The 27,891-nt window shown below is 46.6% G+C and overlaps 1 protein-coding gene across 2 annotated transcripts in view; it reads left to right on the top strand.

Annotated features, from left to right (window-relative positions):
* The window catches only part of KIF6 (kinesin family member 6), a 373,885-nt gene that overhangs the window by 334,118 nt on the left and 11,876 nt on the right, over window positions 1–27,891 (top strand). For both annotated transcript variants that reach the window (XM_058432302.1, XM_032141106.2), the window contains exons 17-19: window positions 20,171–20,255; window positions 22,151–22,286; window positions 25,317–25,414. In XM_058432302.1, coding sequence (XP_058288285.1) covers window positions 20,171–20,255; window positions 22,151–22,286; window positions 25,317–25,414 — 319 coding nt within the window. The remainder of the gene's footprint in view (window positions 1–20,170; window positions 20,256–22,150; window positions 22,287–25,316; window positions 25,415–27,891) is intronic.

The raw sequence follows: 27,891 nt of genomic DNA, 5'->3' as shown, positions 1-27,891 counted from the left end.
TGGCTATATACCAAAAGAAAAATAAATCATTCTACCAAAAGACACATGCACTCAAACATATGTTCATTGCAGCACTATTCACAACAGCAAAGACATGGAATCAATCTAGGTGCCCATCAGTGGTGGATTGGATAAAGAAAATGTGGTACACATCATGGAATACTACACAGCCATAAAAAAGAACAAAATCTCATCCTTTGCAGCAACATGAATACAGCTGCAGGCCATTATCCTAAATGAATTAACCCAGGAACGGAAACCAAATACCGCATGTTGTCACTTGTAAGTGGGAGCTAAATCTTGAGTTCACACAGACATAAAAATGGAAACAACAGACACCAGAGACTCCCAAAAGAGGGCGGGAGGGAAGGGGGCAAGGGCTGAGAAACTTCCTGTTGGTTACTATGTTCACTGTCTTGGTGATGAGATCAATACAAGCCCAAACCTCAGCATCATGCAATATACCCTTGTAATAAACCTGCACATGTACCCCCGAATCTAAAATTTAAAAATAGAAATTTAAAAATAAAGAAACAATGATGTGAAAAATACCACTCAACTCTAGGGGCAATTTTCATCTTGGGTCTGGGAAGCCATTTCCATGGCTTTGTGGGCAAGAGATCTTCCATCCTCTCTGCTGCCCAGTCCCCGCCCCTTCCAGGGATGGTCCTTCCAGCTGGGGCAGACACTCCCTGGGCCTTTGGAAAACTGCTGTATGTTTTCAATCACAGGCTTGTGCCTTAATTCCTCTGCTCATCTCTCTGGGAGTCTTCTGAATTACAGCAGGTGTCAGGTTCAGTAGCGCCTAGCTTTGCCTGAAGTAATCAGCAAACTTCAAACAGAAAGTACTTTGGCTGGAAGTCTAATTAAGAGCATTTGAAATACCTATTTATTTTAAAAGCATACTATCCCAATTAGAGAAGAAGTGTTAACATCTCCCAGCTGCCATTCTGAGATTAAATGCCATGTTGCCATCCAAACTCCTTAGGAGGTTGTCTGATGGAGATTTGGAACTGTCAGAGCTTGTGTGTCCCAGGTGGCCACATTTCAGATGGGAATTCTCCTCGTTGAGAGAAACCTCTCAAGACAGATTGTTTATAGAACCTTAACTCTCGCCCTTCAGCCTAGCAGTTGGGCTGAATGCTAGGACAGAGGGCTCCTGTAAGAGTAAAGGCAGCCTAATTGGTGTATTTGGATTCCCTGATGTTTTGTAATTCAGGCTTCAGATCTAAGAGTAAAGAAGTGACTCAGTGGCACGCCCCCTTTCATTTCTGTCTTTTTTGTGTATCTTGTACTACCATCACCCTTTTCGTTCTGTTCCCTTTGTCTGCTTCTTTTCACTTTCTCTCACTCTCCATTCTCAGTATTTCCTCTGTTATTGTTTCTTTCTTTTGCCTACATATTCCTATGGTTTCATGAAAGTGTGGGTGTGATCGGTTTGGGTTTGTCGTGGGGAAGGGTGATGAGCAAGTTGGATCGGGAGAGTTTTTCTTATATGTTTTGCATAAGAATATGTCTCTGGATGTGTAAGTAGATGTGTGCCCAGGGAAATTTCCATAAAGGCAATCCCATATCCCAAAGGAACAAAGATTTAGTGGTGATGTGAGAGGCACCATTTGGAAGAAATCATTCATGGATGATGATAAGCCATTCCCAGTGGTGTGCTGAGCTGGCTGAGTCCATAAAAGCATAAACTGTTAATACTCCAGGAATTTGGGGAGCCGTTTTTAAACAAAGATGTTATTAAAATTAAATTAGATAAGTTTACGATTAAATAAGTTATATTAAGAAACAAAGGTAACAAATACTCAAAATTCACCACTTCCTAGTTAATTTGCAACATTGTGTTATTATCTGTGCTTTTGAAGTGATCTGTATCCACTGTATCTGTGTGGTGGGAACACTGTGTGATGAGCTGCTGCTGTGCCTCTCTTCCCAAATCCACATTTAGCGACATCACACTGGTGGCTTCAAATCAGCCATGTTGGAGATATTTACACCAAGGAAATTGGCAAGTATTATAAATGTGGCTTTTTTTTTTTTTCCAGAGAGTGGCTGTTAAACATTTGCCACCACACCAATGGCATATGGATGGCCCTTTCATGGCTGGGTGTGTGCGTGCGTGTGTGTGCACGCATGTGTACGCGTGCGTGACTGTGCATGTGCTTTTATAAGGATTTCTGCTCTCTTTCCTGGCTGAAAGTCAAGACTATGGTTCTTTCTTCATTTACAACTCACCCAAGATACATCAGGAAACATAAACATCTACCGAACCCTGGTCCTTTTAAAACTTAGTGGACAGGAGAACTAATGAAGACAAAAAGGAGGCTGAAGAAGGATTGTACCCTGTGAGCTCCCTAGATGTGACAGTCAGAGCTGGGGGTGTCTCTTAAGACAAACGTCAATAACCATTTCTAAGAACATCATCAGGGCTTAGAGGAGGGCTGACTCCCACACACTATTTCAGGAAACAATAGAACAATGTTATTTTTAAATTAGGCATCATTTGGAAATGATACTAACTTAACTAGATTTAGCTAGCTGAGCTGAGAGTGCTTTGCTGAATTCAGTTGGGTGTGTTTTTACCACTTTACTGTACTATCAACCCCAAATGATTTAGTATTGTTGATAATGCAGATGAGACTAATCAGCAAATGTTTATTGAGTACTTTACCATGTGCCAGGCATGTTACTAAGTTCTCTACATTGTGTTTCTTTAATGCTCACAACCCAATGACGTAGATGTTACTGTTATCCTCACTTTACAGTTAAGGCCCAAAGGGGTTAAGGAAACCTGCCTAACTTTGCTCAGCTATGGATGCAAGGCCAGTAGCCTGGGTCCAGAGCAGTGCTCCAGCCATCACGCTGCACTGCCCTTAGCACTTTGCCAGGCATCATGGAATCCACAGAGGGCTGTATCCAGTGCCTGCCCTCAAAGAGTTTCCAATCTAACCAGGATGAGTTGACATATGCATAACAAGACAACTCCTTTTTTTAAGTATCAGATTCAGCTACCTACATTCTTCCATTCACTGTCCTCTTCCCACTGTAGCCACAAAACCAATTCAACCTTGACCTCCTCCGTGAAGCCTTCCCTGACCCCTTCTCCCAAAGTCTGCTTTTGCCTCCGCCTCATGGGTCTCCATTAAAGCACCAACCCTATTTTGTAATTATTTATTTCCATATATATTCTCCATGCTAAAATGTGAGCTCCAGGAAAGGTGGGTGCAGTCAAATTCATCTTCGAATCCCTAGCAGCCAGCACAAGCAATAAATAGGCCAAGTCAATGGCCAAAGGAATGCTTCCCCAGGTGACTTCCAGACTGACACATTTTGCAAAAGCACAATGAGACATTTGAACATAAAATAAAATAAGTCCATTTAAAAGAAGTAGAAGGCATAAGTGCTTTTGGACTCCACAGCTGAGCAAATTACAACACACAGGCAATAAATTTGGCTCTCTCTTGTCTAGCTGCTAAGCAAAAAAAAGAGGCACCCAGAGTTACATAGTTTTCATTTTCTGACAGCAGGAAGCATACTAACTAATTTATCTGCAGAAAATAGAATTTCTTCCTGGAACTAAATACAAGCCAGAATTTATCGTGTGGATCCTTGTATAAAGGACACTGAGTGACACAGTGAACGATGTCTTCAACTGCAGTTTTACAAAAGATACCGAAATGTTATTCAACCAGATGATTCTTGTGTCGACGCTCTATAAAAGCTAGAGGCCTGACATTAAAGCATAACTCACTGAAAGCGTTTATGTGAGCGGCCAAGATAATAGGATCCGGGTACTGGGCTTTCTGATGGCCACACAGAGCAGGACTAAAACTGGAAGAATCCAGCCCCAGGAACGTGGGCTGTGGCCTCTCTCTCAAATATCTCTTCTAAGCAATATTTGATCAGGGCTGGATCTTGTTCGGTTCACAATCAAAACCTTTAACAGGTGCCTGTGGTTAAAATTTAAAAGATACATCACACTACCAAGCAGCATGTGAAATGTGTCAGGTGAGAGGGACAGGCCATGAGAACTTCCCGTTCTTACCAGAAGGAGTGGCCCCGGGGGGTTGTCACCAAGACCACAGGCCTGGGCTGAGTCTTGAGGAATGGGCAGGATTCTGAACCACAGAGAAGAGTGGGAAATAGTCTGGGTTAGTTGGGGTGTGTGTATGCGTGTGTCTGTTGTGTATGTATGTGTGTGCCGTGTATATGCGGCATGTGGTGTGTGTGTATGTGGTATGGATATGTGTTGTATGTATGTGTATATGTGGTATGTGTGCAGTGTGGGTATGTTGTATGTATTGTATGTGTATGTGGCATGTGGTATGTGTGTATGTGGTATGTTGGATATGTTGTATGTGTTGTATGTGTGTTTTGTGTTTGTGTGGTGTGTATGTGTGTGTGGTTTGTGTGTTTGTGTATGTGTGGTGTGTTGGTGGTATGGATATGTTGTACATGTTATACGTGTGTGTGGTTTGTGTGTTTGTGTGTGGGGTGGGGGTTTCTCTGCATTTACACTTCTCTGCGTTTACCCCTTGACCCAACTTCTGTGAAAACAGAGCTTACTGGAACATCCCATTTCCTCGACAGCGAGCACACTTCATATACTGTTATAGAAGATAGTTATACTGATAGTATTAATTAAAAAAAAGAAAATATCTTAAACTTAAGACCAACAAGTTCCAAAGGATGGCTGAGATTCCCCCACGAATACTACCTCTTGGGCCACTACCCCTCTTTCCACCTCCCTCCTCCCTCTTCTCACTGCCCCAGGATCAAAGATCTCCTTGAACAAAGCAGCCCCCAAGAACAAGCCATTCGACTGTGATGCCACGTGGGGCCCTGGGATTGCCACTGGCTGGTGTTTCACTTCCTGACCCAGGAAATCAGGCAGAGGCAGCTCTGAGTCCCCTGCAAAGGCCTTACGGGTTGGAGAGAGGCTCTGAAGCTGCTGGCTCCCTGTTTCACTGCGTTGTTCTAGTTTAGTCCTCTGAGAGGGCTCTTTTCCCCCAACCGGCATTCCTGCAGTGACCTCTTGTGGCATCCCTGTTGTTCTTCAAAGACAGGCCTCGGCTGTTGATGCCACTTTCTCCCATCTGATGTAAAATTGGTAAAGACTGAGTTTTGAAATGCTTTTTGGAGTTCTGCACCTAGGGACAACAAATTTAAGAGAAAGCAAAAGGCCAGACTGTCAACCATTTATTCCCCAGATTTCACTGAGCACCTAGCATGATCCAGTGTGTGAAACTGGGAATCCAAGGATATGGAGAGGAACCGCTGATTGAAACTGAACTGAAACCGGGGGTGGGGGTGGTGGGGGGACGGAGGGGGGGGATGGGGGGGATGGGGGGGATGGGGGACGGCGGGGCAGGCACGGTGGCTCATGCCTGCAATCTCAGCACTTTGGGAGGCCAAGGTAGGAGAATCGCTTGAGGCCAGGAGTTGGAGACCAGCCTGGGCAGCATAGCGAGACCTCGTCTCTAGAAAAGATTAAAAAATCAGCCAGGTACAGCGGCACATACCTGTAGTCCTAGCTACTTGGGAGGCTAAGGCGGGAAGATTCCTTGAAGTCGAGACTGCTGTGAGCAGTGATCATGCCACTGCACTACAGCCTGGGAGACAGCAAATTAAAAAAAAAAAAGAAAAAGAAAAAGAGAAAACAACTGAAGGGGACCTTCCAGCATCCTCTAGCCCAGTGGTCTGCAAAATGTGCTCTCCGCAGCCTAGATGGTCTCCACAGCCCCTTGAGGACCGCGGGGCAGGGGTGAGGCCAGTCACTGTGCGGACAGCGCAGCTTTGGGATTCTCGCCCACTCAAATTCAACCAAAACAACTTCAGATCTTTTTTTTTTTCCATTAAGCTTGTATTTGAAGAAAGAGTTCTGCAGCTTTTAATATATCTTCTTTCTTCTGATATCATGGCTCGGTTTAAAACATTTCCAAAGTCAGATAGTCCAAACTTCCCCTCCCCAGAGCTATCTCAGCTCCCTCTGGGCTCACACAGAACTCTGCATATCCCTCTGTGATGCAGCTCATCACACTAGACAGTGATGATTAGTCTGTGTCTCCCCCACTGGACAGAGCGTCTTTCTTTCCCCAACACCAAGCACAGTGACTGTCACGCAGTAGGTCCTCCGTAAGTATTTATTGAATGAATGAGTGAGACTTAGGGATCACATTTTTGCCTTAAAGATGTGCCAGGCAGCTGAGGGGCTCTGCGCTCAGGTTTCCACATCTGTAAAATGACACAGTTGGACCAGATGATAGCCCAGTGCCGGGCACAGTTCCTGAGGCTTAGCTGGCATTCGCTGACTGCTTGTTGAATGAACAGATGAATCTCTAGCACTCCACAGCCCTCAAGTGTCACAGTATTACCTCTGTGAAGGCAGGCTTCCTTCAGACATGCAGGAAACACTCGCAACCTTGGTGCGGAGACGTGGGAGAGCTCTCAGAAATAAAATTGTTGACTCCTTGAAATAAGGCAGGATATAAAGGATGTAGCTGCCCCCTAAGGCTGAGATGACATCTCAGTTGGTTCCAAAAGAATTCAGGTAACTCTGTAAAACAATCAACAATGTCTCACCACTTAATTCTAATCCACAGTTGCTTGTGATATAGGGCCAGCTTCAGCGACATGAGGTCCTAGCCGAATTTCCATGCTCAAGGGAGAGGCTGAGAGTGAGGAGGAGCCCGCACACCGTTTCCCTGCCAGTTCCCAACTGCCAAGGGTTCAGACCCATTGAGTGGTTTAAGGCTCCCACACCAACCATTCTGGAGGGCAGCGGAAGACTCTATGTCAGCCCTGGTGCCAGCCTGCAATAGCAACTGCGGTTTAGCAAAAAGAGCATTCACCCTGTGTATTGGTCAGGGTTGTCCAGATAAGCAGAACCAATAGGAAATAGATTGATATATGGAGAGAGATTTTTTTGGAAGGAATTGGCTCACTCAGTATGGAGGCTGAGAAATCCTATGATCTGCCATCTGCAAGCTGCAGGCCAGGAAAGTCTAGCTGTAGTTCTAGTGTAGTTCTAGTCCAAACCTGCAGGCCTGGGAACCAGGGCAGCCAAAAATGTAAGTCCCAGTCTGAGTTCAAAGGCCTGAGTGCCAGAGTGCTAACGTCCAAGGGCAGGAGATCCATGTCCCAGCTCAAGCAGAGAGAGGAAATTTGCCATTCATTACTCAATCATTTTTGGTATTTTTGTTTGCTTCTCTTAATATTATTTCTAATTGAAAAGCCATAATTATATATATTTTGGGGGTACATTGTGATGTTTTGATATATGTATACAATGTAGAATGTTTATATCAAGCTAATTAACATATTCCCTCAACCATAATATTTTTTTTTTATGGTGAGACATTTGAAATTTACTCCCAGCAATTTTGAAATATCCATTATTACTCATTGTGTTCACCCTGCTGTGCAATAGATCTCAAAAACATTCCTCCTGTCTAATTGAAACTTTGTACCCTTTGACCAACATCTCCCTCTCCTGACCTCCCACCCCTGGTAACCACCATTCTAGCCTCTATTTCTATGAATTCAACTATTTCAGATTCTCACATAAGTGAGATCATGCACTATTTGTCTTTCTGTGCCTGGCTTATTTAACTTAGCATAATGTCCTCCAGTTTCATTCATGTTGTTGGAAATGACAGAATTTCCTTCTCGTTTAAGGGTTAATAGTATTCCATTGTGTATATATACCACATTTTATTTATCCATTCATCTGTTGATGGGTTGATTCAATGTTGTGGCTATTGTGAATAATGCTACAATGAACATGGAAATGCAGATATCTCTTCAACATACTGATTTCAGTTCCTTCAGATATATACCCAGAAGCAAGGTTGCTGGATCACATGGTGGTTCTATTTTCGTATTTTGAACAACCTCCATACTGTTTTTTATGACAACTGTACTAATTTGCATTTCTACCAACAGTGTACAAGGGTTCCCTTTTCTCCACATCCTCACCAGCACTTATCTTTCATCTTTCTTATAGCCATTTTAACAGGTGTGAGGTGATATCTTATTGTGATTTTAATTTGTATTTCCCTAATGATTAGGGATGTTGAGCATTTTCTCATGAACCTGTTGGCCATTTGTTTGTCTTCATTAGAGAAATACCCATTCAGGTTTGCCCATTGTTTTAATAGGGCTATTTGTTTTCTTGCTGTTGAGTTGCTTGAGTCCATTATATATTTTGAATATAAACCCTTTATCAGATGTATGGTTTGCCAGTATTTTTTTCCACTCTGGGTTATCTCTTTAGTCTGTTGATTGTTTCCTTTGCTGTGCAAAAGCGTTTTAGTCTGATATAATCCAATTTGTCCATGTTTGTTTTGTTGTCTATGCTTTCATGGTCATAGCCAAAAAGTCATTGCCTAGATTAATGTTGTTCCCCTTATGTTTTTTTCTGGTAGTTTTACAGTTTCAGATCTTATATTTAAGGCTTTCATCTATTTTGAGGTCATTTTTCTATATGGTTTGAGATAGGGTCCAATTTTATTCTTGAGCATGTGGATATCCAGTTTTCCCAACACGTTTTATTGAAGAGACTATTGTTTCCCCATTGTATGATCTTGGCACCTTGGTCAAAAATCAACTGGCCATAAATATGTAGGTTTATTTCTGGGCTTTCTCTCCTGTTGCATTGGTCAATGTGTCTGTTTATCACAGTGCCCTGCTGTTTTGATTACTATAGCTTTGTAGTAACTTTTAAAAACAGAGAGTGTAATGCCTCCAGCTCTGTTCCTTTTGCTCAAGATTACTTTGACTATTGAAGGTCTTTTGTGGTTCCAGATGAATGTTAGGACTTTTTTTCTATTTCTGTAAAAAAATAACATTGGAGTTTTCATAAGGATTGCATTGAATCTATATGTTGCTTTGGGTAGTATGAATATTTTAACAATATTAATTCTTCAAATCCATGAATACAGGATATCTTTCCATTTATCTGTGTTTTTTTTCCATTTCTTTCATCAGTGTTTTGTAGTTTTCAATTATACCTCCTTAGTTAAATTTACACCCAATTTTTGTTTGTTTGTTTGTTTGTTCTTTGGAGTTTTTTGTTGTTGTTGCTATCATTAATGGAATTTTTTTCTAATTTCTCTTTCGGATAGTTTGTTATTGGTATATAGAAATGCTACTGGCTTTTAGATGCTGATTTGGTATCCTGCAACTTTACTGAACTCACTTATCAACCAAAAGTTTTTTGGTTGAGTCTTTAGGGTTTTCTATATATAAATTCAAGTCATCAGCAAACAGAGACAATTTCAGACTCCTTGCCACAGAGCTGACCATGGCTCTGGGCCACCAGCAGCATTGAAGGCCTCCACAAGACACAGTCACTACACTGCTGTAGCCATATTTACTCACAGACACCATTGATCACTCTTTCTTGCAAAAAGACGCAATCACATCCAAGAAGGGGCTGTCTATTCCTTTAAGCACTGATCCCAGATGATCTTGTTACCAGTTGCCAGAGCCATTTTTTTCATCATGCAAATGTGCAGAAATCATGGGTGCTGCTTTGAGCAAATTAGGCATTTGACCAAACATATAGAAGACAAAATTCCAGCCTCTGCATCTCATCTGCTAGACTAGAATGTATTATGGCTGGCCCCTCCATCTGTCCTCTTTTTCCTTTACACATGATGAAAATCACCATCTGTGCTTGGCAAATCTCAGATCAAGAAAGGCCTCGGTGTTTCCTAGGAACAGTTCTGTTGCATGTGTAATGGAGTTGGGTAAGACTTTCCCATCTCCCCAGAGAAGGTGATGATTAGTTTGGGAAAGACCAACCAACAGGAAACCAAGGTTGGCTGTGCTGAAATACAAATGATGGGTGCAAATAACCAACAGAAAGCTTTAAGTGGTATTTTGAAAATCCTGATATCTATTTGAGAAATCATGAGGGAGCTGTTGTAAAGAGCCAGGAGCCTGCCCAGGAGAAAGGGTAGTGAATTGTGAAGGATGCTTCTACCAATTCTGTAATGTTCTATTTAAAATTTAAAAATTGAAAAACTGCAGCAAACTATTTAGATATTTCAAAATATAGTCAGTACATGGGTGTTATTTATATCATTCTCTGAACTTTTTGTGTTTGCAGTGGTTTATAATAATTCCCAGAACTCTATGAAGGATTGGATTCCAAGGCTTCATAGATCAAATAAAAATTACTGTTTTAGTGGAATCATTGTGATAGAAGTGGTAGTAAAAAGTGAATCCCAATTCAATTCTGATTAATCTTAATTCTCCTCACTACCATTTATGTCAGGATCATTTTACTTAAAGGTGAAAACAGAAAATTTACCACTTATTTTCTTCTCCAGGCGCATTGTAATTTTTGGTAGGGACTTAATAGCTGTCAGTGATGTGCCTGACATGAATGATACAGGGAAGTGCCCTGAAGGTTACTTTTTGTTGTTCTCCCACCATCTCTTTCCATCTTCGTAGGAGGGAAAGTTCTTCCTCTGCCCCTGGATGGAAATTGATCAACCCCATAACTGAATTTGTCATTCATTGTTAATTACAAACCAAAAAGAATGGTCATTTTATATAGTAATTGCAATCCTAATAATTCCAATTTCGCCAAGAGATAAGACTTCTCTCCCTTACCCCAACTCACGCCAACTGTAAGGAGGAGAGGGAAATAGTCATCAGCTTCTCCCTAACTCCCTCCCTTCCTTAGCCTGCTAAGGCTCAATTTCCTCAAGAAGGGATTAGAGGGAAGAAGGAAGGGAGGAAGGGCCGTTGGTAAAATCTCAATTGAATGGTTCTGCTGTAATGTGGCCTTGGACTCTCTGGGCCTGGTAGATATTCAAAGCAGACTCTTCCTAATTAGGGGTGGTTTCATGGGTCTCTGGAGATCCCTCACCAGCAGGTCCCTTAACTTGAGGGAATGTGCCTTATTGGACGGTTCCTTACCCAATTTGAATCTATATGGGTCAGGGTCCTAACAAGAAGCAGATGTCAGCACTCAGATGAGACGTTGTGAAGAGAATTGGATAAAGATCTATATACAGAGGCAAAGGCAGAGTGTAGGGAAACTGCAAGGGAGAGCACCCCAGAGATAGTCACTGCAGCAAGGCAGGAAGCATCACTATCCCTAGGCCTGGACAAGACAGGGAGAAGTTACTGGAATTTAAAGACTGTCAGGGCTGTGCAGAAAGGCCCTGGCCATCTGATACGAGCTGTGACCTTCAGTCAAGCCATGTGTCCAGCTTGTGACCCCCGCAGAGATGTCTCCCATGAAGAAACAGCTTGGCCTCTCTCTCCTCCTACCCTCCAGTTACTTGCTGCTCTTCCCCACTGGAGGAGCCCAGACAGAAGGCAGAGGGTGTAAGGAAGGTAAAAGAGGGTGGAGAAGTCAATGGGCTAGGAATAGGCCCAGCATACCACCCCCAGGTTGCCCGCCTCCAGGTTTCCTTCTCCTGCATTCCCACTGCCCCCTAGGTGGCCCCGTGAGAAAGAATGTAAGTGTCAAGTGTTGTGGTAGAGGAGCTCAGAGGTGTGCTGGAGCCAGCTCCTACTGGCTCACAAGGGCTGATCGTGTGCATTTTTTCCCAACTCCAAATTCAGGAACATCATGTTGGTAGACTGAACAGGAGTATTTGTACCCCCAAAATTGGCAAACACTGAAAATCAGGGCTTTTTTCTTCCAGAGAGCTGGTTGTTAAACACTTACCAGCACACCACTGATCCAAAATGCCCTTAACCTGCCTCCCTTCTGTGCTTATAGCCCACGTTGGGTCAACAGAAACACAGTAGTAACCCTGCTCTTGCCACTAGCAGACCATCAGCCCATGCCCCACCCTCTAGAGCTCCTGAATAAAAACCAGACAGTAGTGCACCCTGGCCTTCTTGCCCCCCACCCCCAGCACCCACACAGATCCCTGAGAATTCTCAGCAAACTTTCTGCGTGGTCTCTTGGGCTCCTTCACTGCCCCTGAGGGAGGAAGAAGCATCTCCACACACACCACCCCCAAGGAGGGAGAGGAGGTAGGCTTAGGCAAACTGCTAGCTCTTTTTAACGGAATTCTCGTCAAACATTTATTTTGGCCCTTTTCAAATGCTGATGTGAGTGTTTGGGTTGTCTAGCCAGCTCTCGCCATTTCACTTTGAAAATGTGCCAGTTCTACTGTGTGGTCTGTCTCAGAACTCACTTTTGACGCCAATATATGATAAATTATTGCCAAATGAAAGGATTAATTTACAAATTGGCTAGTAGCAGGTATGTTGTCCAAAAGTAGAGGGAGACAGCTTGATGAAGGATCCGCAACTCAAATTTTAAAACTCCTGAAATTTCTCTAATTAGCCAGTCAAGAGAATCGATGGAACCCTACTAACCATCTTCATTAGAGGTTTTCATAGGAAGAATGCCTGTGCTGGCTCTTATAGGTGCAAGAAAAACTGCTCTCCCCAAAAGATCATATGTGTCCTGAGAACACTGCCCCCTGGCTGGTCCAGTGCGATAAAGATGCAGCTGGATTGTAGGCATGCCAAGTTTCCTACTAATGTCTCTGCGAAGCCACTGCAATGAACCATATGGTCACCACGAGTCCATGAGGCTTAAGTGACAGGAGGGAGAACTGCCAAAGTACTCAGAGCTTTGAGAGAAACCTGAGTTCAGAACTTCAGGCACACTTCCAATGGAGGAGTGAGAAAGTCACAGTGGACTGGAAGGCTGCCCCTGGAGGGGTAGGCTGGGAGAGGTGCCGTGCACCAGGGAAAAAGGGGAACCTTGTGGGTCAGACCCAGAAATCACCGAGCCAGGCTCTTAGTGGTGGTGATAAGAGAAATGCAGACCAGTAACCAAAAGATGGATCTGGGGTTCCAGCAGAAGGAGAGGTGGAGAGAGATGACAGAGAGCTCCCATTTGAACAGAGGTGACCACGAATGGGATCCATGCCAAGTTCATGCAGTAATAAGACTAGGAATGTCTTCCCTGTGTATGGTGTATGGCCCTAGGGTCTCCTTTATGTTGCCGACTGACCCTAGTGCATGCTGACCCTCTGACTTCATGGTCTGCCTCCTCCACAGAGAACATGGTGGTGAGAAGGAGCAGATCTGAAGGAGAGAGGCCGCCATCCCAGGGGGACAACCTTGGACAGAGAGGCCCACAGTCATAGCAGGGAAGATTACTCACACAGGAAGAGATGGTGGACGGCCTTCTATGAGGGGACTGTCAGGGCCTGGGTTTTGCTACAAGCAGGCGTCTGGCACGTTTCTGATTGTACTAAAGTACAGCCATTTATCTGCTCACAGAGTGCCCTGCTCTTCCTGAGGGGAAGGCAGTGGCAGTGAGCGCAGGGCCTGTGGCAGTGGGGGTGAGTGTGCCCAAGAAATTATCAGGCACAGCCATGTGTCCGCAGGGTCATTCAGCACACCCTTAAATCTGGGCATGCTTGGGGTGCTAAGGTGTTACAAAATCAGCACCAGGATGGATGGCAGCACTGAGCACCTGTCAGCATGTGACAGCTCCAGCTGACAACAAATTTGAGCCATTAAACAGGAAATGGTCTGATTGGGAAGCCAGAATCTTTGCCTCTGAGCTGCTGACCATTGTGGTAATTGAGCTATGAACACTATCAATCTCCGTAAGAATAGACACTTTGACTTCTCAAACAAGGTGAGGCTGAAGTGATCTATTGTTGTGTGAGACAGCTGAGCCCCAAGGAGGCCCAGAGTGGGTATTCAGCAAATGAATCATTAGTTGGATAGTTGGATGGCCAAGACGACCAGCTGGAATGCCTCCTGGCTCTGATGTCTTGTCTGCCATGGTAGAGCCACATAATTCACTTCCCCTTCCCACGCAGGGCACTGGTTAGGCGACAGCCATGTGGGCCCCACAGCCTTTGCTCTACAGAGGCCCAGAGGGCCCCTTTTGGCTTTGGTGAATGGTTGGAAATTTCAACATCATCTTCTTTAGGATTCCTATTCCAGCCAAGGGCATGGTACAGGCTGGCTGTGGGCATTCTGTGGGCTGACCCTGGAGAGTGGGTAGATAGCTCTTCACACCCAGCAGGCAAGCTGCAAATGCCATGTGGGACTGGAGCACAGGTCATGGATTTCGGTTATTAAAGGGCAGACTTCACAGGCCAGCACAGGGGAAGACACTAAGACTTTCTGTCAGCCCCAGCCCCAGATCTGAAAGGCATTCATGGAAAAGAGCAACACCTTCAAATACCAACGACAAGTCAATACAGACTTCAATAATCTGCCCTGTGGCTTCCTTCATTATTGGAATCACTTACAGAGGAAAGAGCTGCAGCTTTGAAATCAGACACAGCCAGTTCTCCCACTAGCTCTGCTTACTAGCAGTGCCATCCTGGGCGATTACTTCCTCTATCAGAGCTCAGTTTCCCCACCTGGAGTGGGAGTTGTAGATTATACAAGACAATACATATGAAGTTCCCAACCCATGTAGCAGCTGTGCGATGGTTACCGTTATTCAGATTTTATCAAGCACCTACAAGGGCCAGATGCAGGCAGTTTCAACCTTACAGAGAGTGTGTTTTCCTGGTTGCAAACCCCTGAAGCCCTTTTTACCTTTATCACAGTGGCTCCCAAAGGTCTGGAAAGCAGGCAGGCATGTAGGGGACGTGCTGGCTCCCACACACCATCCTATCTAAACTTCTGCAGGGCCTGTATCCTCAGTAACTTCTGCACGGAGTACTTGCATTGAAACTGGGCTTGAAGCCATAAGCAGTGTTTCTTAACAAAGGGTGAGCATTGGAATCACCAGGGGACCCTATGGACAAATTTTAACTCAGTAGGTCTGGAGTAGGGCCCAGCTGTCTGTGTGCTTTTACAAGCTCCTTAAGTGATTCTGATGTGCACCCCCGGTTGAGAACCACTGAACCAAAGAAACTATTCTGCGCATTTCAAACATCAGATAACTGCGTGGGAGAGAGAGCGTTTGAGAGGAGGGCATGGGGAAGTGGGACAAGGAGTTGCAGAGATCTTTCCAGTAGAAAGTATGTCAGGAAGGAGGGGGTCCACATCCTGGCTGGCCTTCCCAGCAAGAGCCCCTCTGGTCCTTGCACGGCTAATTCCAAAACACCCGTGACTTCAGAGATAAGGTCAGCCCGGGACTGTGCGTCTGTGCATCCTCCCAACTTGAAGCTTCAGTTACTGTTTGACTGCTCAGGGCTTCTTCCTCGTGTGCCATTCAGACCTACAGCCACTGAGTGAAACCCTTCTCTTGCTTTTGTACTGCTTTGGAGGCAGCTGTCTCCCCACAGATGAACAGTGTGACCTCACAGGCCACTCGGCACTGTGAGCTCCTGTGCTGCTGTCCCAGCCAGAATCCTGTCCTTGAAAGGAGGGCTCCCTGTGCCTCCTGTCAGGTGATGGGAGGCTCTGTCCCTGGCCAGAGTCCCCGTGGGGATGGAGACCTACAAAACTCAAATGCCCTTTGTAGTTACTCCCTCTTCTTGTTCTTGCTCAGTCGCTTTTGTTTGGTTCCCTTTGAGTTCCCAGCCCCTATTTCTCTTCAGAGGTTACTGATGAGCCAAGCCTCAGAACATATCAGAAGCAGCCAGAGGCTGTCTCCTGGTGAGGCTGCAATGCATTTCACCAAGCAGACATCACCTTGGGCAGCAGGCCCATTTGGTTGTCATGACAACGTGGGTAGTTTGTGTCGTGGGGTGTGCTGTGCCCTCATTCCAGCTTCCCAAGGTCCCTTGCCCTAGCTTTCTTTCCCAGACCCTTTCAACAGACTCCCGGCTTCCTGGCGCCACCTCCACATTAACTGTTGTTCAATTTGGAGTAGCTTTGTCTTGATCAGCAAAAAAAAAAGCTCAACTTAGTTTTCAAAGGGATAGATCGAGCCCATTCCTCTCCTCAAAATACTCCAGCCTCCCATCTGTCTCAAAGCCAGTGTCCTTACCATGGCTCCCAAGATCCTCCAGGGTCTGGTCTCAGTTTCTTCACTGACTTCAGCTCCCACCATGATTTCCCTTACCAACCGCTCAGCCGCCCGGCCTTCTCAATGTTGTCAGATGCAGCAAGCAGGCTCACACCTCAGGCCCTTTGCACTTACTGTTGTACGCTCTGCGCCCCGATTTCTGCATGCCTGTTCCCTTCCTCCATTCAGGTCACTGCTCAAATGTCCCCCCACTTAGAGGCCGTCACCCACCCTACCTAGCATGGCAGTCCTCCACCCTGTCATCCTGTCTTTTTACCCAGCTTTGTCTTTCCTCATAGCACCTTCCGATCCCCAGCATGATGTTGCAGACTCAATTGTTTGTGGTTTTAGTGTCTGTCTTCCCCAGTGGAATCCCCCTAGAACAGGGGCAGGCACATAGTCAATGCTCGATAAACATTTGTTAAATAAGCGGATGAGTGACTAGACTTGGATCCAAAGCCTGGCGCTGCTATTTGGTAGCTTTGTGGCATCGCACAAGCCACCTAGTCACCCTAAGCCTTGGTCTTCCTGACTGTGAATCAGAGGTGATCATGTCTGCCAGCTGGGGTGGTGAGAATGAAAGCGGTGTTGCAGGGGGACTGGGCTTGAGCGGCTTCCCAGATGGCGCTGATGTTATCATTCGTGCTTGTGTCAGCTGCATTCAGAATCTGCTCCTTGCCTAAGGCTCCAGAACACCCCACACACTTCCAGGGCACCTGAGACTCTGTGACCTGCCAGAGAACCTGCAAGATGCCCAAGGAAAAGACAACCAGCCATGGGGCAAGGCAAGAGCCTGCCTCCTACACAGGGGCTCTGCGTTCACATAGGGTGACTGCAGCCTTTATATGGAAGACCAGGCCGCCCCGGCCGTCCCTCCTACCTTCTGCTGTCTGTTCACGAAGCCCTGGAGACCACCTCTTCTGGCCGGGTGAGATGGCCCTGTGTGAGTCCAGCAGCCCTTCCTCCGCCCACCTCCAGCAGCCTCTCACGTGCTGGGCTTGCAGCAGGACGTCTAGCCAGTTACCGCAGAGGGGAGCTTCACTGAATTTCTTGGGAGTGTCCTTGGGGTGGGGACAAAATTGTTAAAAGGAGGAAGGAAATTCACAGTGTTACTTTTTTAGCAGGCTGGAAGATACCTGGACCCATTCCTGAAACCTTTTAAAAAGGAAATCGTTTGTCCATTGAAAGTCCTGCCATTGTCAGTTTCATGTTAAGATACTTCCTTCAGTTTATCATGTCTGACGACCTTCAAAGAAGACAAGGCCAGCAAACATGTGAGGCACTGAGTCACCCTATACATGGAGTCTGAGCACAACACTGGGGAACACACTAAGAGCAGGAGGACCCCAATCTCTGCCCTTGAGGGCTTCCTGTGCCTGAGACTTGGGGGCTGTGGGTGATGTGGACAGCCGGGCTGCCTCATCTGAGCCAATAAATTGCACCAACACAGATGACAGTGTGGATTTCGGGTGGGATGTTGATGGTATCTGCATGTCCTGTGTTTAGATTATGAAATAAGACACTTGCTCTGCCTGTCAATTTAAAGTTGGCAATTGACATAAAGAAAAGGGGGTCACTGGCCCCTGGAAGATGACGGACAGAATCGTGATCCAGTTAGCATAGTTATCAATAAGCTAATGACATAAAAGGCACAGGTAACAAATGGGTAAGGGAGTCAAAGGGGAAGAATAACGGCGTGACAGAATAAGGACCTCTCAGCAGACTAGGCTGCCAATAAATGTGAAGTGTTGCCTTTGGGATCAAAAGGACAATCACACTGAAACAGGATGCATTTTGACAATCACTTATTTAAAAAAATGCAAGTTTTAAAACTGACCACAAGCTTAATAGGAGCCGACCACGACAGAGCTGCTAAAAATCACAAGCAGTGTTGGGGACGCCACCTGGTAGAAACATTTAGCTCCTTGGAATCAGAAAATCAAATGGGTTCACATCCCAGCTCTGCTATTTAGCAGCTGTGTAACCTTGGGTTATCCATGGCTCTCTCTGAGACTAAGAATCTAGCTGAAGCAAGATGGCAATGCCATCCTTGAAGGGTTATTTTGAGAATTAGCAATAGGGTACATAGAGGACCTAGCCCAGTGCCTAGTAGAATTTGGCAGAACTTAGAACATAGAAAGTCCCCAGTAAATGGTCATTGTTAGTAATTCACCTACTACAAAAATATAGAGCTTAAATTTTTAAAAGGTAAGAGGAGCCCTACTCTACTCTATACCTTTCAGACCCATGGAAGTATTATGTCCAGACCTAGACTTCATATTTAAGATAAATGGGAAAGTAACCAGGTCGCTGAGACTTCAGGTGAGGGATTGAGCAGGACTCAGTCTAAGAAAAAAAAGGGGGCTGGGCGCGGCGGCTCACACCTGTAATCCCAGCACCTTAGGAGGCCGAGGTGGGTGGATCATGAGGTCAAGAGATCGAGACCATCCTGGCCAACATGGTGAAACCCCATCTCTACTAAAAATACAAAAATTAGCTGGGCGTGGTGGCGCACACCACACCACCACCACCCCACCCTGGGGTGGACTACATCCCAGCTACTCAGGAGGCTGAGGCAGGAGAATCGCTTGAACCTGGGAGGCAGAGGTTGCAGTCAGTGGAGATCGTGCTGCTGCACTCCAGCCTGGCAACAGTGTGAGACTCCATCTCAAAAAAAAGAAGTTCCAGACGCATGTGATATTTTGATGTTGTTGTTCAGATATTTAACGGACCATCAGATTAAGAAGAAAGATATGCTACGCTGCTCCAAAGAGCCAAAGTAGAGGTGAAAAGAAGTTAGTGGGAAATGTCTTGGCTCAAAAGTAGGAGGAAACAGAGCTGTCCACCATGAAGTGCGCTCTCCTGCAAAGTAGCGAGCTCCTCATCCCTGGAAGTATTTGAGCAGAAAGCAGATGACCCTCCGTCAGAAATGTTATACAAGGGATTTTTGAATCCAAGGTTCCTGAAGTTAGCCGCATAACTTGGGCAGTTTACCCTCTTTGAACCTCAATATCCTTATCTGTAAAATGGGAGTAATAACACTTATCGCAAATAAATACTATAAGGATTCAGTCTGAGCATGTCTGGAAGCACATGGACTGTAGCAGAGTCTCCCCTACACAGAGTAAAAAGCAGGGCTGTATGACTTCTAAAATGTTGTCTGTGGAGCTCAGAAAAGCAGGGCAACCACGAAGAGACTCCTAGGAGAATAAAAAGTCCCCACACTCTGGGCTAGGAGAGAGCCAGCTTCAGATGAGCACGCTAGCCAGAGCAGGCAACCAGGCAACCAGGCAACCAGTGGCGGTCATGTGGGGGAAGACAGGGGTCGGCATCAGCGGGGACACAGACACATGCAGCAGCTGATCCCTGCTAACGTGCTCAGCCCTCCCCCGGGCCTCATTATGGTCCCGTCACCAAGGCTCGGGCTCAACCCTGGTTGTGAATTAACATGGCCTGTGTTCATCAGGCTTGAGAACCACTGCTGCAGAGGGAGTGAAAAACAGGAGACACGATTCTGAGGCTGGAAATTAAGCACCTCCACTTGTGCAGAGAAAGATGTCAGATGGTTTAGAGAGGTTTCCTTGTTTGTGAAGGGCTTTGTTGTTTGTTTTTGTTTTTGTTTATTTGAGATGGAGGTTCTCTCTTGTTGCCCAAGCTGGAGTGCAATGGCGCGATCTCGGCTCACTGCAACCTCCACCTCCCAGGTTCAAGCAATTCTCCTGCGTCAGCCTCCCGAGTAGCTGGGATTATAGGCGCCTGCCACCACGCCTGGCTAATTTTTGTATTTTTAGTAGAGACGGGGTTTGACCATGTTGGCCAGGCCAGTCTCGAACTCCTAACCTCAGGTGATCCACCTGCCTCGGCCTCCCAAAGTGCTGGGATTACAGGCGTGAGCCACCGTGCCCGGCCCTGAAGGGCTCTTTATCAGAGGATGGGGAAATGCTATTTTGCATCTTCCCTGGAAACTCAACAGGAAATGAATGAGCTCAATAGTAAAAGGATTAGTAGACACAGAAGAAGATTCCCTTCCAGTGACAGATGTTGGCAGTGGGAGGGACAGCAGAGGGACAATAACCCTGGAAGCTGCTCCTCTCAGGGCTTTCAGCTGAGCAGAGGTTGCCACCAAGAGGCCCCAGAAGGAACTCACAGGAGCCCCTTTCTTCTTGCGGTGCCCTTGAACTCTGTCATCTGCCCAAATATCACACTTTTACCTTTCTTTCTCACCATCCCATCTGCACCTTCCTTCTACAGGAATCTCGGAAAACATGGCCGTGCCTCTGATGCCAGACCAGCAGGAGGAGAAGCTGCGATCACAACTGGAGGAAGAAAAGAGAAGGTGCCCTTCCTTTTAGCCACACACAGCCGGAGCCCAGCCTCCCAGGGTCTCAGTGTCGTCCTGGAGCTGCCCAGGGCTGCAGCTACTCAGGGATGTGGGTCCAGCAGCTGGATCCTAGAACAGCAGGAGGAGGAGGGGCTGCCTTTGAGCAGGCAGGTGTGAAAGGCAGGACCCCAGGCAGTGTGAGGTTAGAATACAGAACAAGCCAAGCCCGGCCCGGGAGGCAGCTGGGCTTGTCCACTGCTGCCACCTACGGGAGCCAAGAAGTATGACCACGGTGGTTTTCCGCACGCCTGTGGCTGAAGCCCACTTCCCTCCAAGTCCTGAGAATGTCACACCGTCACGCAGCCGCAAGCATTTGGGGTCTCCAAACGACTTCACTTACAGAGTGAGGGGCCTCAAGCCTAAACAGGCATGTAGCCATTCCTGATATACAGCATGGTCACCGAATCTGGCTCCACATGCTGATCAAGCGGCATCCACTCATTCACTGATGCATTTGGCACGTGTGTGCTATCTCCCCCATGCCATGGGTAGGCTCTGGAGAGACTAAAGTCATCTTCCCTACCTCAAGGAGCTGGTGTTGTCACTGCAGCACACTCCCTGCCCCACCCCAACCCCCAGCTGACCTGGCATGCACTGCTGCCCCTGCCCCCCGACGCACACCCAGGAGATCAGAGCCCCAGGTGCTGGTCTTCAGGTCGCTCCTGGCAGATGTGCAGGTGTCTTCCTACAGAAGTCTACCTGAGCACACATGCTGCTGTCGCTCTCCACTCCCTTGGGGCCCTCGCCAGTCGTCCACCTTCTCCCTCGCTCTGTTCATTTTCCTCAGTTTCTTTCCAACCCCCCCCCCCTTTTTTTTTTTTTGAGATGGAGCCTCACTTTGTTTCCCAGGCTGCAGTGCAGTGGTGTGATTTTGGCTCACTGCAAACTCCATCTCCCGGGTTCAAGCAGTTCTCCCGCCTCAGCCTCTAGAGTAGCTGGGATTACAGCCATGCACCACAACACCCAGCTAATTGTGTATTTTTAGTAGAAACAGGGTTTCACCATGTAGGCTCAGGTTGGTCTCGAACTCCTGACCTCAGGTGATCCACCCGCCTCAGCCTCCCAAAGTGCTGGGATTACAGGTGTGAACCACCACACCCAGCCTCCAACCCATTCTTCTTGTGTCTTTACTCCATCTTCATCTTGTCCCCTTGGCCCACATTTCCAATCTCAGTGTCACCTTGGAGGCCAACTTATCTCTTCGGCCTGGCTATTGGACTGTTTCCTATTGGACAATTTCTGATTCATTATAGCATTCCCAAAACCAGTATATGTATGCGTTCAGAAGCACAGTATTACTTTTGGTCCTCAGCATGAAGGTGAGCCAGCGGAATGGTGAGGCAGTTAAGACTGTGGTTCTAGAACCAGACCACCTGGGTTCAAATCCTGGCTCCTCAGTTGTCTCTGTCCCATAGAGCAAGTTATATAACCTCTTCATACCTGTCTCAGGTTCCGAATCTGTAAAATGGAGGTGATAATCATAGTATCTCCTTCACAGGGTTGTGAGGAGGAGTAAATGAGTTTATATATGTTGAGTGCCTGCAGCAATGCTTATCCCTTAGTAAGTGCTCAGCAAATGGCAGTTCTCATTCTTGGGGGAGAGGTTATTCATCTCACACACAGATTCCCATGGGCCTACTGGACCAAAATGTCTCCCTCTGCTTCTCTGTGATGGACTCAAACCCTGGTGCCGTAGCCTGGCCTCCGAAGCTCCTATAGGGTCCCAGTCCCTGAGCACCAGGGCAGCTCTGCCAGGATTCTGAGGCACAGGCCCCATTCATTTACAGCCCTCCCTCCATGCCATGCTTTCAAGACAGCAGTGCCCTGACTCTTCCCCGATCCCACCGCAGGTATAAAACAATGTTCACTCGCCTGAAAGCCCTGAAGGTGGAGATCGAGCACTTGCAGCTGCTCATGGACAAAGCCAAGGTGAAGCTACAGAAAGAATTTGAAGTCTGGTGGGCAGAGGAGGCCACCAACCTGCAGGTATGGCCTGGGGAACATCAGGGAAGCTGGGGAGGGGCCAGTCATGCAGCCCTATTGGGGCTGTCAAGAGACACAGTGGGGGCTTTGACCCACAGGCCCCCATGCTGTCAGGGGCTCATGAAGCAGGTGCTCACTGTAGTAACAAGGATGACAAAAGGTCAGGGGTTCATTGTTTCCTTGCTCTTATGCCTAAAATTCTGCCTGATTAATGGAAAAATTAGGGATAAAAGATGCAGCTCCCAAAAATCAGTGAGTTTGCCACCAATGCTTTGTGTGATATTCTCCACTGATTTCCTACTGACATTTCTTGTTTTGCTTATCACAGTCATATATATGTGAATATGAATTATAGAAATTTTACTAGGCAGAAAAACACAAAGAAGAAAGTAAAAATCACCATAATTCCTCTACTTAAATGTAATTTATATTAACATGTTTGATTATATTCTTTTACCTTGATTTCTATGCATATATATGCATATGTTTTTATACAAATAGAACTAGGCTGGGCACGGTGGCTCATGCCTGTAATCCCAGCACTTTGGAAGGCTGTGGCGGGAGGATCACTTGAGCCCAGGAGTTCAAGACCAGCCTGGTTAACATGGCAAGACCCTGTCTCTACCAAAATGAACATAAAAATAATTAGCCAGGCGTGGTAGTATGTGCCTATAGTCTCAGCTACCTGGGAGTCTGAGATGGGCAGAGTGCTTGAGCCTGGGAGGTCGAGGCTGCAGTGAGCAGTGATAGACCCACTGCACTCCAGCCTGGGTGATTGAGCAAGACCCTGTCTCAAACTAATAATAATAGTAATAATAATAATAATAATAAATCACATCGCTGTTCAAGTATTGCAAATGGCTTTTAAAAAATTAATTGTATAGCATGGCTATTTTTTCATGTTATTATCCTACAGCGTTTTTTTAATGGCTGTTACTGTTCCATCACGTAAATATGTTTTAATATCCTATCGTTGAATATTTAGGTTGTTTCTAGTTTTTTACTCAAAACATATTTGTAGATAATTTTTTGCATATTTCCTAGACAAATTCTTAGAAGTTTTCTGTTTGATGAAGGCTAAAATAACCTTTCCATAAGTGTTAGCACAAAATCCCAGTTTCAGTTTTCCTCGTGTAACGCCTCAGTTGTGGCACAGCGGAAGTGCTAAAATACGCACAGTCGGATCACTTTTCTGGCTGGCAGAACGCTTAGTGATTATCTGACAGGCTGATCCCTTCATTTTAAGGACAAGAAAGCTGAGAGCCAGAGAAGATGATTTGCCAAGAACATAGCCAAGCAATAACCAGTGTGATAGCAAGTGGCCATGTGGCAGGACAATAGAGAAGAGTATTTGGATAAAATTAAATACATGAGATAACAAAGAAAACTAGTTAGAATGAAATATGGTTATCAAAATATTTTGAGTTATGGTATAGTAATACGTGTACCACTTTTAAAATGCATTAATTAATAAGATCTAGGTGTAGGCCCAATATTTATCGTAACTTCAAAGTCATGATGAAATGACACAATATTTCAAGATCTCTGCACCGTCAGGTGATATGAAAATATGCTTGATTTCTGTTGGTGACAAAGCCACAGGTATTGCTAATACTTCTGTGGTTTGTTGTCTACATTTATCAGTGAAAGAAATAATTTCAGGTAGCAGCTAGGGAAAATACAGATGTGATTGGCTCCCATCCACATTGGCAGAGCCCCTGGATTCTGTCTGTGGACTCCAGGTTAAGAGCCCTTCCTAGCAAGTTCATCAGTGAATGAGGCCTTCCCCAGCTGGTTCCCGAGGGAGTCCACCACTGACCGGTCGACAAGGGTCATCCAGTGAAACTCAGGAACTGTTCAGGCAAAGCTGACACATTCAGGCAGTGTATGACTTACAGAGACAGCGAAAGCCAGAGTAGGCAAGGGTGTCAGCTCCATGTGTCCCCTGCCCCACAGGATGTCACTGAAACAAAAGGGACGAGATGACAGCAAGGGGGATGATGGGATACATTGGTACAGAGGGGCCAATTCCATGCTGCCCCTAAGCAGTTCTATAGCCTGCAGCTGTACCCTGAGCAGGCAGAGGCAGAAAGCTCCAAACCTCATCAGAACAAGACAGGTGACAAGAAACTTCTAGGATAGCCTTCTGGGAAGCTAGGGAAGCAAGTGGGAAATAACCTAGTAGCAACCACTCTCAAGCTTCCTGTATGCGCTCACGTTCCAGGAGGCTTACAGGGCATTCTGCCAAGACTTAGACCAGCTGTGATCTATGCCTTGCTCTTGAGGCCTATGTGGGGACGTGCAGCTTGCAGAGCACCATGGCAGAGCTGTTTCCCTACACGAAGTGCTCAGTGGATGTCTCCTGACTTTAGTAGGGGGTCTTTGGGACAAGGAGAAGCAAAACCAGAAAGTATTTTTGAAGAATGAAGATAACATTGTAAACATTTTTTTCTATCTTTAAAAAGGAATACATGTTCAACTTGGAAAACTTGGAAAGCACAGGAAAGCATAAAGAATAAATTAAACATTACCCATAATTCTTTGCCATCCCTAGACAATATGTTGATGCCCATCATTATGGTCATTACCATGTCTAGATTTGGTTTTGGCCATACACATTGTGTACACTAACTTTTAAAGCTGGCTTGTTCCCCTTAAGAATTACATCAAGGCCGGGCGCGGTGGCTCATGCCTGTAATCCTAGCACTTTGGGAGGCCAAGGTGGGCAGATCACCCGAGGTCAGAGTTTGAGACCAGCCTGGCCAACATGGCAAAACCCCGTCTCTACTATAAATACAAAAATTAGCCAGGCGTGGTGGCGGGTGCCTATAATCCCAGCTACTCGGGAGGCTGAGGCAGGAGAATTGCTTGAACCCAGGAGGCAGAGGTTGCACTGAGCCGAGATTGCGCCACTGCACTCCAGCCTGGATGACAGAGCGAGATTCTATCTCAAAAAAAAAAAAAAAAAAAAAAAAATCTTCCTATGTCATTAGATTCAAGCTAACACTGTGAAACTCCTTCCAGGGCCAACAGGTAAATTCTCCAGCAGTGAATTCACTCGATCACACGAAGCCGTTTCTCCAGACATCTGACTCCCAGCATGAACGATCCCAACTCCTCTCTAACAAAAGGTAAGGTGAGAACTCACCAGAGGTGTTAGAGTTCCCAGAAAAGCCTCCCTACCTTTCTCTTTAACCTATTCCTGTGGCTCTCATGTCTCCTGATAAGCCATATGATCCAGGAGGATGAATTCCTTTTACCATTTAATTAGTCGTCGATACTCAGGACAGTGGCTTTCAAGCTGGTTGGAGTGCACACCCCTTCAGTCCCCCGCTCTGACAGCCAATAGACCTACTCCCATGGTAACAAGAGACAAGAGGTTTCACAATCAAGCCCTGGTCCTGCCTCCTGAGTGAGAAGAAGGGGTTGGCAGGAATGGAACAGGGTCATAGCATGGGAGAAGGGGGGATTGGGGGACAGTGGTGATGGGACAGTGGGTAGCCAGCCTACTGAGACGCAGGGGAGCTCTTCGTCCTAGCCAGGATTCAGGCAGCCTCCAATAACACCACATGAGGATGTATGTCCCAGAGCCAGTCTCCCTACGTGACAGGATGACCAGCAGGGACTCTACTTCCCCACAACCATGTTATTGTCTCTTTCCAACCACACAACCCAGGGGGTAGCACCAATGAAACACGCCTCCTGCCACTGTCCGTCTGATGCCAGAGGCCAGGACAGTATGTGTGGGGCCTCCATCTCTGCCACCAAGGAGCAGTCCTGTGGGTTTGAAGGGGTGCTGAGCCCTCACGTTGGAAATATAAAATAGGGCTTTAAAAAAGGTGTCAGAGGGCCGGGCACAGTGGCTCATGCCTGTAATCCCAGCACTTTGGGAGGCCAAGGTGGGTGGATCACCTGAGGTCAGGAGTTCGAGACCAGCCTGGCCAACATGGGGAAACCTGTCTCTACTAAAAATACAAAAATTAGCCAGGTGTGGTGGCACAGGCCTGTAATCCCAGCTACTTGGGGTCTAAGGCAGGAGAATCGCTTGAACCCAGGAGGCAGAGGTTACAGTGAGCCGAGATCGCACCACTGCACTCCAGCCTGGGTGACAGAGAGAGACTCTTATCTCAAAAAAAAAAAAAAGAAAAAGGTGTCAGACAGTCCCCATGATATGATGTGATAAGAGTGGCACTCTACCTCTGTGGCCTTCCTGTCAGAAGCCCATAACACCAGTGAAAGAATGAGGAAAACATCAGACACATCCCAATGGAAGGACACTCCACTGGGAAGTGTGGGAAGGACACTGACTAGCACGCCTCAAATTGTCAAGGTCCCCAAAAACCAAGTGCGAGACTCGGTCACAGCCAAGAGGCGCCTAGGGAGACACACCACCTAGATGTAAAGTGGTGTCCTGGGTGGGAGCCTGGAACAGAAAAAGGCTTCAGGGAAAAACTAAGAAAAGTCCAGTAAAGTATGGTCTTTAGTTAATAACAATGTATCAACATCGGTTCAGTGATTGTGGCAAATGCACCACACTAAGGTAAAACTGCCCAATAGGGGAAGCTGGATACAGGCTACATGGGATCTCTGTGCACTATCTTTCCAACTTTTCTGAGATTTGAATCACATGAATCCCAGTCACGGCCCCTCCGAGCAGCACACCCTTGGGCAAGCCAGCTCCCCGCTTTGGGATTCCCTTGCCTCATTTGTAAGGTGTGCAAAGGTCCCTCCGACACGGCCACTCTGTGAGCAGATAAATGTTCCAGTGCCCGGTCAGAGCCGCCAGGGTGAGACAGCACGGGCCCAGCGGCTGCTGCTGCCTGAGCTCCAGAGCGGCTGCTCCTGTGGAATTGCCACAGGCGGGGAACTGGGGGGCGGGGCGCCGGTCCTCTGCTCCTCAGGTCCTGATTCATCACTTCCCCAGGGATGCTCAGGTCCTGGAAGCTGATCCCACTAAACACTCTGATTGGCAACCCAGGAGGCCTAATTATTATTAATATGGCTTATCAATCCTTATTAAGAAAGATACTTCATTCTGATGGCTGGTATGTTCTCTCTCCAGAGGGGCGTCAACATGAGAAATTAATTCAGTGTCAAAGGCTGGTTGGGCAAAGGGAGAGGGCAGAGGTCATTTATAGCATCATCCCCAGAATTACAGATACCAAGCTGTGGCATCCAGGAACAGGATGCTTGAGCAGCTTACAGGTTTGAGGAGTCATTTCCCTCGGGAGCCCCCAGCCCTCTTGCATGAGCTGTTGAGGCAACAGGTGGGACAGCTGGGCCTCCGCAAAGGGTACTGGACGCCCCCATTGGCCACGGTGTGGTCGTGCCCTTCTACCCTGCCCCATCCATCTCTCCATCCTCTTCCACCCCCTCCCAACTTTGAATAGTTTGCCACCTGTGAACTCTCCCTGGAACCCGAGCCAAGGCTGCACTGGGAAGCCATTGAGTGAATGGGCCATTTTTGTGCCAGTGCCTTGGTCTTGCAAATTTGCTACAGCTTCCAAACTGACCTTGACCCGTTGTAATGAAAGCACTTGCAGGATGGAAAGCCCTTTCTCCTTCCCTTCTCCAGGCTGCACCAGGTACCACTCAGCAGCAGCCTTGA

This window comes from Hylobates moloch, unplaced genomic scaffold (genome assembly GCF_009828535.3).
Source record: "Hylobates moloch isolate HMO894 unplaced genomic scaffold, HMol_V3 SCAFFOLD_20, whole genome shotgun sequence".
NCBI lineage: Eukaryota > Metazoa > Chordata > Mammalia > Primates > Hylobatidae > Hylobates > Hylobates moloch.
The sequence above is the reverse complement of the archived record's forward strand: the minus strand, read 5'-3'. Positions and strand labels throughout refer to the sequence as shown.